This window comes from Macadamia integrifolia, unplaced genomic scaffold, assembly GCF_013358625.1.
Source record: "Macadamia integrifolia cultivar HAES 741 unplaced genomic scaffold, SCU_Mint_v3 scaffold149, whole genome shotgun sequence".
NCBI classification, from domain to species: domain Eukaryota; kingdom Viridiplantae; phylum Streptophyta; class Magnoliopsida; order Proteales; family Proteaceae; genus Macadamia; species Macadamia integrifolia.
The window spans coordinates 522095-535094 of NW_024868226.1; the positions used below are offsets into that span (position 1 = coordinate 522095).

The 13000-nt window shown below is 40.3% G+C and overlaps 1 protein-coding gene across 2 annotated transcripts in view; it reads right to left on the reverse strand.

Moving 5' to 3' along the window:
- Positions 1 to 2026: 2026 nt before the first annotated feature.
- The window catches only part of LOC122063897 (vacuolar protein sorting-associated protein 53 A), a 32406-nt gene continuing 21432 nt past the window's right edge, over positions 2027 to 13000 (reverse strand). For both annotated transcript variants that reach the window (XM_042627583.1, XM_042627582.1), the window contains 8 exons: positions 8816 to 8893; positions 8606 to 8739; positions 8417 to 8510; positions 7441 to 7518; positions 6489 to 6551; positions 4309 to 4377; positions 4137 to 4232; positions 2027 to 2593 (listed from right to left, as the gene is read on the reverse strand). In XM_042627583.1, coding sequence (XP_042483517.1) covers positions 2294 to 2593; positions 4137 to 4232; positions 4309 to 4377; positions 6489 to 6551; positions 7441 to 7518; positions 8417 to 8510; positions 8606 to 8739; positions 8816 to 8893 — 912 coding nt within the window. In that variant the 3' untranslated portion in view covers positions 2027 to 2293. The remainder of the gene's footprint in view (positions 2594 to 4136; positions 4233 to 4308; positions 4378 to 6488; positions 6552 to 7440; positions 7519 to 8416; positions 8511 to 8605; positions 8740 to 8815; positions 8894 to 13000) is intronic.

Genomic DNA, 13000 nt, shown 5'->3' on the forward strand with positions numbered 1-13000 from the left:
AATGATATATTCATTGAACAGTATGGGCCTTTCAATAATTTGCTCAATATCAGTATATGGCCCACCAAAACTGGCCCATATAATTAATAGAATCCAAAGGACAGAGGTGATGTTCTGTACCAAGGAAAAAATAGTACTTATAAGGACAAATATGTGGTAGGAGAAAATTTCAATCATCCGTGCAATCAAAGTGTAAGGCCATAAGAATCTTTGAATTTTCAAGGGTATATTACGTTACCGGACTGAGTTTCCCTCAGGCCACAGTGATATGGGAGGGTATTTTGGAAAGGTTCTAAAGCCCTATAGGGGTTTTTGAATTCTATAATAGAGTGGTGAACCTCACCACGCGATGAAGGAAAACTTCCCCCTTACCTTCTTATCCAAGTAAGAAAAGTGAAAGGATATCTGAAAGGGCGAAAAGCACAAAAAAGTGATATCGGTTCGATTGGGTTGGGTTGACCCATCAACTTCCTTGACAGCTGGCTCTTTAATATATCATGTGATAGTTTGGTTGATGGTGTGTAATATATCTTGCAAGATAAGCATTAGTGAAGAGCTTGGAGAAAGTTTTTCGCAATCATTGGAAGTGGTGTGACCCTATGATTAAACGTTGGACAATGAGTTTCATCATTAAACTCTTAGCCCCTTATTTTATGAGGTAGAAAATACTCTTTATCAGTCTCATCCAAAGGTCGTTGTTGTGGCTAAAGAGGCTGTCTTGTCTCTTCCCCGTGGGGGGAAAGAAATTTGGTCCAAAAACCTTTAAATTACATTGGAATTATTTACAGTCGTTTATGCGTTTAAGACTGCATATGGAGGAGGGCTTCTCAATTCAAATATTCAAATTGGGCTTCTCTTCACCATTCTTACATCCCTTCACAACCCACCCCGCCCTAGACAAAAAAGGGGTGAAGTTCTCTACATTTTCCAATTGGAATTGGCTTTTTCTCCACAGCTTAGATGGAGGGTTAAGAAGGCCTTATTCCAAGGGAAGGTCAAGGCATCAATAAGATACGACTCTAGAGTTCCTAGAATTCTAATCGTGTCAAGTCCTATGAGCCAAAGGACAGTCTCATGTCACTGAAAAAAAAATCCTCTGCCTCCCCCACACTGGTGCGGTGAGGCTCTAAAGGACTGAGCACATCGGCAAGTGTGCCCGGATGCTCCCAGCTGTCCAGATCCTCACCACACCGGTGCAGCGAGGCAGACTGATTGCTCCATGTTACTAGTCTTTGCGAGGTTTAAGGTTAGACATGTTCAAAACCATAGTTTCTTATGATTAATCCATATTTCATAGTATGGGTTTTACCAGATAAATAACCCATTGTCATCCAATCAGAAGGATTAAGTTTATCTTCACTATTGGTGAAGAAAATATATCCATTGAGGTGTTGATCTTTCCTCTGCCCACCCCCATACTGTAAGAAGACCCAAATGCCCTTGGCACTATTTCGTTGATCCCATCAAACCACCAGAAACCGTGGATTAAGAAATTTCCTCACCATGGGTGATAGAAACTGGGTCCCAGTGCCATAACATTTACCAAGTGTCCAGTATATTGATATTCTTCAGCTATCAAAATATTGACACTCAGGCTCTGATCAAACAACTAGTTGACAGATCCAAAGCTACTGAGATTTGATGAACCACTGCATTCTCATTCCATTGTCTACCATTTGTAACACTATACTTGGTAAAAGAAAAAGGAAACATCCAAGCTGTAAAAATAATTGAACCATGAAATAAATTGCATTCTCAAACATTTTAAGGTGTTGGCAGCCATCCAGAATAGGCTACTGATTCACTTGTTAGGATCTTCGTCATCATCACTACAAACCTAAGAAACACCCCATGATGAGGTGGTCCATCAATCCAAAACTAGGCAATATTATAATACACTCACTAGTTTTTTTTTTTTTGGTGTAGGGGGGAGGGGGGTGGGGGTTGTCAAGGGATATAAGAATGGTGAAGCATTCAAAATTGGATTACCTTGATTAAAATATCTTCTATGCGTAACACAAACATGTTAAAGAATGGTGAAGCATTCAAAATTGGACTTGATTACAATATCTTCTGTGCGTAACACAAACATGTTTCTTTGATTTCTTTTCAATTGGATATTGATTGATTACACATCCAATGGTAGGATTGATTGACTATACTTGTTGAAATGGGAAAAAAAAAATTAAACTTACCTCTACAACAATATCTACTCCGAGAAACACAAGTATGTTCATTTGATTGTTCTTTGGAGGCCGCAGTAACACCCCTCGAAATCGATGTCATAAACACATTATGGGTTGAAGAGCTTCCGGAAAGGTCCATCCTTCCTATCTTTTGCTGCCTCTGTAAGAGCAAGGAACCTTCTGAAACCAGTTGTGGCAGCACCCCGTCCTAGTGCAGCTGCTCGGGTGAGCACATCTTCTCGGGACACGACTATTGCTCCAACTGAAGCAGGATTGGCCACAACAGGAGCAGCAGGGGCAGGTGGGACAGCTGGCACAATTGACTGAGCCACGGAAGGTTGTGTGATTCCAGAACCATGCTTGTTGAAATCATCCAGTATACTCTGTTGGTCTGCTTTCTTCACACCCTGCAAATTCATTCTCTTGGGAGGTCAGCTAATAGAGAAAACACAAGGAAGTGGGTTAAAAATTTCCAAACTTAAAAGGTGGTTGGTTCTAGCAAATTCACCAAAATTAACCCTATTAAGATTCTATGGCCTACTGCTCTAGGATCCAAGTTCCAACTTGTCCAAAACATTTTATTTTTTTTTTTCAAACCATGCAAGTAGAACACCCTGAGTGATCACATTCCAAGCAAAATATCGAAGTGTTTCTGGTGAAGGCCTAGATTATCAAGGTGTACAAGCATGAAATTTCCATTCATAGGTAGTAAGACCATAGAAGATTATGCAGACTTCTACCCTCTAGTATCTTACAGTTTTGGGGGGCAACTGGGCAAAGTTGCCGCAACAAGAGTTCTGCACACTTTAAGAAATACAAGTTAAACTCCCCCACCCCCCCTAAAAAGTAACAGGTGTATGGAGAGTACTCACTCAAAATATCCATTTATCCAGCTTCAGCTTAAGTGAACTCCAAAAATTACACTAAGACTCAGCTAGATTTGACTGGTGCAGAATTGCATCCAACGGATACTATTACAAGTAGCTTCTTACATTTCCCTTTTTCCCCCTGTTGTGTGCACAAACCATTCCCCAAAGCCGAGGGAACATTCTTTAGTTTTGCTTTCTTTGGCAGAAAAGTGAGAGAGACTCTATGAAACTGTAAACCGTGAACCACGACGATGGGCCAGAAAACAGAGATAACGAGGGAAATACACGACACCTTCAACCATGCGAAACTGTGAAACCTGAAACCCCATTAAACCACAAACACACACACAGAACTGCAAAGGTTCAGGAAGGAAAAAAGCGGCCATCCGCAAACATAGAGGGAAAATCGCCAGAGCTTCCAACTTCAGCTCAGGAAGGTAAAACAGGTGGAGGCCATCAGGAAATGTAGGGGAAGAATTGCTAGAGCAACAGGGGTGGGCTCAGTAAGGAAAAACTGAGGGAAGCCATCAGAAAATGTGGAGGGAAAAATCGCCAGAGCTGAAGGCTGGGGCTCAGGAAGGGTGGGGGAGAGAGAAAGAGTATGCATTTTCCCTCCAGATTGGAGTAATCAAATGCATAATACAAGGCAAAAAAGAGAGTATAACATAACCAAGGTTCAGTTACAATTAGATTTTCCCTAATAAGTACAAATGCAATCCAGCAATCTTAAACACCAGGTTGCTCAAAGAAAAACAAATGGTTCCAAAGAAAATATGCACTACCCTTCCGACAAAAGCCTCACCCCCAAGATATTCCACAATTTATAGCAACTAGAACCCCCAGGGTAGAATGCTAGAGAGTAGGACAAAGAACGCTATAATGAAATATAGTTAGAAGAGCTACAAAAACAAAGGTCTGAGGTAACATTTTCCTCTCGTTTTGTATTTATCCTTAGTCCTTGCAAAGAATCACTTAAAGAGTCCTAACCTCCTTGCTAGAGGTAAATAAAGGGACTAACAGCTTTTGAGATCAAAATAAACCAAATATGATAAAAGAAAGTTGTGAATTGAAGGATCAGAACCTTAAGCTCAAGAATCCGCTGAAACTCCAAAGGTGTTCCCTCAGGAAGAAGAGCTCGATATGTATCAGCAACAGAATCAATTGGAGATAATATAACCTGACCAAAAATATTGCAAATTAGCCAAGAGAAGAATTTTCCGAAAAATGAACACAATCTTGATTCAATAACTTACCTTCAAAAGTGCCTCAGCTTTGCTCATTTCACGGCTGACAAATTTTGAGTAGCCGGCAGCACCTGATGTCTGTTTGGGCAGGGGGGAGTCAATCTAAGATATGAACTTCAAGTACTACAAGAAGGTGTTAAATGCAACTTATCCGAAATTTGCAAGTTGTATGGCATACAAGCAAAAAAATATAAATTACAAAATCACATGATCAAATTGCATGGACAATGATAGATCAATCACTGCATGGCTCATACACCAGCAACAAAGACCAGTGGCAGATCGAACACTAAATACTAATTTCAATCAAGTTGTATTCTCTAAGGTAACACCATAAAGGACATTCATTGAGGTACCATGAAAAAAAAGGGAACTGGCCTAAAGGGCACATCTAGGTGTATTAAACTTTATAGAAGAGGCAGTTGGAATCTAAAGGTTGTAAGCGAGGAAGAAGAAGAAGAAGAATCGTGTGTGTGAGAGAATTATTTCTCTCACACATATTTTGCTTCACTAATATATTGTGAGGAATTGTATGCACCTCCCTAGGGAGGTAAAAGGGAAAAATAAGAATTATAATATAAAGTAACAAGTAAAAGAACTAGTTCACAAACTACCCTTAGCACCCAACTCTAACACTCCCCTCAAGCCGAACAATAAATGTCACACATTCCCAGCTTGGATAACAGAGTACTAAACTAATGGTGAATGAGCCCCTTTGTGAAGACATCAGCCAATTCACTAGTCCTCACGAAAGGTGTGCATATGTAGCCAGTGTCAATCTTCTCTCCGATGAAGTGCCTATCCACCTCTATGTGCTTTGTTCTGTCATGTTACACAGGGTTGGGAGTTATACTTATGGCAACCTTGTTGTCACAATAAGGTCTCATGGGTGCCTCAATATCAAACTCCAACTCTTGGACCAGCCTTTTCAGCCAGAGGAGTTCACACACTCCATGAGCCATAGCTCTAAACGCTGCCTCTGCACAAGATCGAGCCACCACAGGTTGTTTTTTGCTCCTCCATGAGACTAGGTTACCGCCTATAAATGTACAGTAACCTGACGTAGATCTCCTATTAGACATTGAACCAACCCAGTCAGCATCAGTGTATGCCTCTATCTTCAAGTGGTTATGCCCAGCATAGAGTAATTCTTTCCCTGGGGAGGACTTTAAGTACTTGAGAATGCGGTAGATGGCATCTAAGTGCCCGCTCTTGGGGGCATGCATAAACTGACTTACCACCCCTACTGTGTAGGTAATGTTTGGACGAGTCAAAGACAAATAGATAAGCTTCCCAATTAGCCTATGATATTTCCCTGCATCAACAAGAGAAGGTCCACAGTCTTCTTCTTAGAGAGGCATCGTTTCCCTAGCTCTTGTTCTACCCAAAAAAAAAGTTTCCCTTTCTCTTCATTCGGATCATTTCTCTACTGTTTTGGCTCTTTTTCTATGAGAGACAACATTGTTTCCATAGCTCATCTTTTGGCAATTAATGTTGTTGATACAATAATTATGTTAATAGGATTATTAGATATTCTAATAGTCCCCAATAGCCAGCTTACTGATGAGTCAGATACCATCATCCTGAAGCCAGGCCTTGATGATCTAGATCATTTAGTTCCAAAAAAATTCATAAAACCTAAGCTTTCATTCCATGCCTTTACCCCTTTTCATTACCTTTCTCCCACAGGGATACAGGACCAATATCATATACTGCTAGATCATAATTTGGTTTCGTTGTTTTCCCTCATCCATTTGTCCTTCAGCATAAAGGGTCCTATCCATTCACTTCAACATCCACCCATCATAGCATAAACGTTGCCAAATCTCATCCTTGATGAATGAAATCTACTCTACCAGCTGTAATTTGAACACCCAGATAGCTTAACATATTTCCTCAACCAATTTCAAATAATATCCTAAATATACTTTGACAATCATTGAAGGACTCAGGATCAACCAACTAATGCAGGTGCTAAGTTTGCATAAAAGGATGGTGGCTAAATTTGATAGTCCAGACTGACATACATATTGCCATTTTCCAAATTGTGCAGCACTGCATCTAAAATTCAGTATGTATTCATGCAAAAAGAAATTTACCCTACATCTACGACTGTTGGGCCGCCAATAAGAAACATGCATTTCAAAATGGTTAAGAGTTTATTCATACTTATATTGGCTAGAGTGTACCTGTTTTCCAAGAGCAGGAATATCAAGGAGGATTGTCTTTACAGCCTGCGTATCCAAAAGCATCTGCAAATTCATTGAGAAAAAGAATAAGAACAAAAGGACCAAATCTAATTTTGGAATTTTATGATTCTACCAATTCCAAAATTGCACTTTTGGTCTGAATTCTAAAATAAAAAAATTGGACCTCAGATTCAAGAACTGCCCATTAAGATTTCCCCGAAATCTGGAATTGGCCTTCAGCTGAATTCTAAATTCTGAGAATTTTGGGGGTTATTCGGGAATTGACCCACCAGATTTCAGCCAAACATGCCTACCAAGCACCAATTTGTCATTCTGGACCCATGGTAAACATGGCGTAGCCTAGGCAATAAGGCGGTTCAGCCTGGACTGGCGCCTTGGTCGCTAGGCATCAAGGCGTCAGCTTGTTGGTATCGCCTTGATTTTTTACCATCCTCCATCATTTTGGTCGCCTTCTCACCTTGATAACTGTCTGGACCAGAACCTAGAATAGAATCGTATCCACAGAGCCACTTCTAGGTTTGAGTTTGATTCTCTTTGGGATGATCAATAGACAGGGTCTTACGAACCATACTTCAATAATGGGCATATGCCCACAAGAAGCATTTCAATAGACAAGGTCTTACGAACCATACTTCAATAGGGGCGGGTGAGTCGGGTGCACCTACAGTATCACCTTACTCGTGAGATCCAACCTGTAGATTTTATTATGTCCTGCACCTTCTGCCTTTCACTATTGATCATTCAAAAAACATGAGACAAATTTGCTCAAGTCTGATCATTTCTAGACTGGATAGACCCTATACCCTACACTAGTATAACAAGTATGGCTCTGCCACTGGTTACAGTTCATAAGATTTTGCACCAAAATTTCAATTTTGTACGATAAATCTTCAAGTTTCTGCCTGTGAGCACAATGGAAACGGGTTTCTACCTGTTGAGCTCCAGTTTCAGATATGTGCTTGCATTTGTAAATGTTCAGGTAGAAGCGAGGACCAAGAGATGCAGCCAGCTGTAACATAAAATTAAAAAATGAACAACTAAAGCTAATGAACTTCATAAATTAACTTCAAACATTTTCAAAATTCAATGCTTTGGCACGGAATTAACCAAATCTTATTAATGTGGGCTAAAAAAAGTAAGAAAAAACATTAATTTGTATAAAATGGATAAGGTTTCACAGTCAAAGTGTTCTAGTACATTGCATCAGAGAAATGGATTCTTGACCAGAGGGAAAGAATGATAAATCCATGAATTATGTACCTTACAATACCAGAGCTGGTAATCATCAAGTAGTCACAGGGCAATCTAAACAAAGATCCTGATTTTAAACGGTTACGCAAAGACCCAAACAAATCCCAGACTAAGGTCAATAAAATGGTCCCACGAAAAGTGTGACTCAGAACGGCGCTATTGAGTAGTGATACAGTACGAGTTGAAGGCATGATCCATGTAGCCAGCTGCCCACTTGACCGCCGCCCTCCGCAAGGCCAGCGCTCCTCCGCCGTGGCTGCCTCTTTACAGGCGGTGCTCCTTCGTGTTGGTGGCAAAGAACTGTAGTGTTGAGATTAGATAGTTAGGGTTTATGGTTCTCTTCCCGGTTTGACTGGTTTTCCCTTCTATTCTATTTGGGCTTCTGGGCCGGGTTGTGGGAGTTTTTTAGGCCATGTGGGCCTTGGATGTTTCTCTTTATGAGCTTTTGTTACCCTTATTGGGTTTGTAATTTCCCCCTTTGGGGGCTGTATTTTCCCTCCTTCTTTTAATGCATTTACTATTCAAACCACCCCCCCACAAAAAAAAAAAAAAACCCCAAACAGTTGGAATAGGTTTTGTCCAGTCAAGTATAAATTCCATTAGAAATGAAAAGAAAATACCACTCAAGATTGAACTCCTTAAGTGCATATAACCACCTTGTCAAGGAAAAATTGGAAGTATAAAGGAGACAATAGGCTGCCGAGCACAGGAATACTGCTTGTGAGGATTGAATTTATGCCATTTACATACCTACATGGAAATAGAAGTAGTTATTTTACAAGCACCAGCATATTTTTGAAGACATCATTCTTTTGGTATAACAAGTTCAAAATTCCAACTCATACTCTGATTGGTCACCAACGCTTTCCAGTGTGCCCCAAAGAACACGTGTCATTGCAGCCATTTCAGCATCAAATTTGGTTTCTAAACCATGCACTAATGTCATTAACGCTTTTGTAATTACGGCAGAGAATTCATCCTGCATAGTTGCACAGATATCATTATGGTGCTTGGAATGGTTTAAATGTAATCCAGTTCTGAAATGATTAAATTACCTGCACTTCAGACATATCCACCTTGTCAGCATATTGAGAATCAATGATTTTTGATACATTTTCTGCTAGCTCACCAGACTGTGGAACAAAGACCTAGTTAGTCAATATAAAACAACAGTAGTAGACCAATTTCAAATCAGAAGACCTTCAGTGAAACCGATTCATGAATAAACATCCTGCAGATACTGCCAAAATGGACAAGTGACTAAAAATTCACTGAGCTGTGCAGGGTGGTAATTGAAAATTTATGTATATAGGTTAGTAGGGAAGAAAAACTACTGTAAACACCATGATCTTTGCCAAATTCCTCTATTCACCTCTCTAAAGTCTCAAGGTCTTCTCTCTTCCAATCAAGGTTCCAGGTTTTGGGTTTCGACCCTGGCCGAAGCTAAAACTTTCCAGGTTCTGACCGAAAACTGGGATTTTTTTAGGCCAATCAAAACCCAAGTTTCAAGGCCCTAAATATTTTTTTTTGGGTGCTGCCTATTTTTCACGGTTTAAGAACTGAGCGGCAAGATCTCACTATTATCTTGGTATTTGAAAATGGCAAGACAAGATAAGAAGCAATATATAAAATGTACAATATCTCGGTTGAGATCTCGGTGAATCTCTCGGTCTTGATTCGACTCAAGACCAAATCACATTGGGTATAAACATAATTTCGACCCTCAATTCACCCTGCTGTGAAGAAAAAGTGAGCTTTTGGTGGTTTTTCTTGCCAAATTTCTCATCTACAGCGTAAATTAACAACTTTAACACTTGGAGATCCGAGATTATCACTTCATCATTAACCTTTGGAGATCATTTTCTTCTTACGAAAAGTTTTAGGTAAAAACTTCTCAAAACCATTTTTTTTTTTTATAGAAACATGGTCAATAGTTGTTTGTTTTAATTGTGGAATAGCTTATGGTGAAGGGTCCGAAGACTACTTACATAGGGTACAAAGTCAAAGTACCATTTTTGGGTTTTATTTAAAAAAAATTAATGTTTCCACTGTGTTGAGAAGGCCTAAAATAGGGTAAATGGAAAGTTTCAGGGGCTACAAAGACCATATGGCCACGGAGACCAATCACCGAGTCAACAGGGAAAAAAATATAAGATCACGCTTTTTTGGTTTAGCGAGACTAGGGGCGAGATCAAGATCTTAACCCTTGCTATTTTTACCATTTTACACCTATTCAATTAGTTTCACAAAAAAAAAAAAGGGAGGGGGGGAGGACCTAAGTTTGCTAGTGTATGCCGAATGCTACTACTGTACATTAGCCCTATTTGGGGGAAAACCATTACCTTTAACCTCCAATCATGCAAATCCAAGCTGTTGAATGAATAGAAGAATGCAAAAAAAAGGGAAGAAATCAAGTGATTTAAATCCCAAGGAGCAATGTCGAAACCAGTTTTGACCCTTGGTTTCATTTCGGTTAGTGTCAAAATCGAGTTGTTTCAACCGAAACTTAAAACCGTGCTTCTAAGTCCTTAAACATGAATTCAACTCATTTTTCTATTCTTCTCGAATTTACAGAATTTCTACTTTCTTTTTTTATACAATATAATGCACCTTGATACAGACTTTGGCCCGAGGGGGAGTGTCACTCATGTTTAAATTCAACATTTAGTATTTCGCTCTCTTTTTAGTTTTCCTTTGACAAGTCAAGAAAAAAAATTTATTTACGTGTTAAGGTGCACCTTCATCTATTAATTTGATAAGAGTTTGGTCCAAATGGAAGTGTCACTCATGTTTGAATTCATCATTTAGTATTTCACTCTATTATTTTATTATTATTCTGAGGTCAAGGAAATTTTTATTCACATGTCGACAGATGCAAAATAAGCAGAGGTACACAAACCAGCGACAAATTGTAGACAAGGACAGACCCCCCCCCCTCCCCAACACAAGGCGACAGAATGGAAAAACATATTCCCTCCCTAAACAAAATAACTATTCCATAGAGATGCCCATCAATACCACCACACAGACTGGATCAGCATGTTTATTGAGAGTTTTATTTCTGGTGCATCAAATATGCCAAATAACAGCTCCCAAATAACAAGCCACAACCTTACCCTTTTCCCTGAAAATGCTTATTGGTCAAACTACGAAATAAGAAAGAAAAAAACAGTTGAGGACTACTAGCCCACACCTCTCAAAGTGATTATATCCTTCCAAATCCTGATTAGCAAAAAGGTAGCAATAGAGAACATGGGGAACAGTTCTGGTTTTCCATAAAAAAAACACACACATTTGGCAACGCATGGCCTTTGGAGATCAATGATTGATTGTGTGAATGCTATCTTTGTAGATGTCCACATAAAAAACTGAACCATGATAGGTTAACCTATGGCCCATGTCAAACCACCAGGAAACTCCCCTTGGATTTGACTCCTTAACAGAGCACCTAGTGGGATGTAACCATAGTTGTCATGGCGTCGCCTAGGTGGTGATTTGGCGTCTCGGCGGAAAAAAGAGGTCATGGCAGTCCTATGATTTGCGTGTCTCACAATTGGCGGTCGCCATTGGATGCTAGGCGTCGACATGGCGCCGCCATGGATGCCAGACCACGACTTATTCACTAGGCGGTCGACTTTCTGTATTAGTTTTTTTTTTTTAAACTACCAATATTTTGTTTATTATATTTTTATTGGCAGCATAAAATTAAAACACTGGAGGCCCGACATTTCTCAAATCCAAATTACCAAAAGAACCAAAAAACCCTCGAGCTCGAACTCTCTAAGAGACCCAAACCCTCGAACCAGCAGCCACCGCCTGCAACTTCTTCTTTTATTTCTCCGGCAACAAGAGCGACAACAACCACATTGCCTACGACATCTTCTCCTCCGGCAGCAAGAGTGACAATAGCCTGCGACATCTTCTCCTTCTCTGGCAGCAAGAGCGACAACAGCCTGCGACGTCTTCTCCTTCTCCGACAACAAGAGTGACTACAACCAGCAACCAGAAGCCATCGCCTACGACGTCTTCTCCTCCGGCAGCAAGAGAGACAACAGCCAGCAGCCACCGCCTACGACGTCTTCTCCTCCGGTAGCAAGAGCGACAACCAGGTAAGGGCCCCACCTGCGAGTCTGCAACTTCGATCTTTCTCCTCCTGATCTTTTTCTCTTTTCCAGTTCTTTTTTTTTATGCAGCTCTCCTCCTTCTATTCTCTGCTCCAGTTGGTTATTCTTTGCAACCTCTGCCCTCTGGTTCTCTTCTCTTCTGCGTTGAATCGTTGATAGTCAAACTTTGAAAAATATAAAATTAAAGTCGCCGAGCCAAAAACCAATTAAATCGAAGATTCTTTTGCTGAGTAGTCAAAATATCGCCGATGCTTCGTCTTTGACGATTGTCTTACTTCAGTCCAGTGGGCTACAAAATACAGAGAGTGGTAAGATCTCCCTGTAGTGTGATACCTTACTTTTAAAACCTGGTTTACATACACGGTTGACCCGGTTTAACCATGCAGGACCCGAACCAGAGAGGGTTAAGGCGGGTTCCCTATGGACCATGATGGTAAGGGTGACTTTGAACACAGGTTGGCCAGACAAGTCCGAGTCAATGCCAAAGGAGACAGGGGTACCCAAGCCGTGTACATGCACGTATTATAAGGCCATGTACGGATAATGCTGGTATGTAGCCGTATCCTAAAGTGTATACGTATTATATATCTTGTGCCGAGAGTGAGATACATGCTGAGAGTCGAATTCCATCGAAATCTCAATTGTTTTGTTAAGTTTTGACCAACAAGTGGGCGGTCACAGGCAGGCGAACCCGCCCACCAGTGTGACCCACCCATGTGGTTACTAGATATTCTCTAGTATAAATAGTACTTATGTTTTTCCTTTTCTCATTTAATGCATTAAAGAATGGGTGAGAAAAGTAAAGAAGAGAGAAGAAAGGAAGAAAAAGAGAACGAAGAAGAAGAAAGGAAAGAAAAAGAGGAAGAAATGATTTTAAGCGACGCCGATGTTTGATCTTCTCATTTCGGCACCGAAAAAGTGATCCCCAACACGAGACCAACGATTTGAGGTGAGCGAAGGCTATACTTCTTAAACTTTCCCAACACCTCAAGTGACACCCTTGATTTGGGTAGAGTTCCTTGAGATCTTGTTAATCCCACTTAAGATAATGAATCTAAGGTTTAATAGATGGTCTATGTGTTGATTTTGAAGGTTTAAAGAAGTGTTTACAAGATT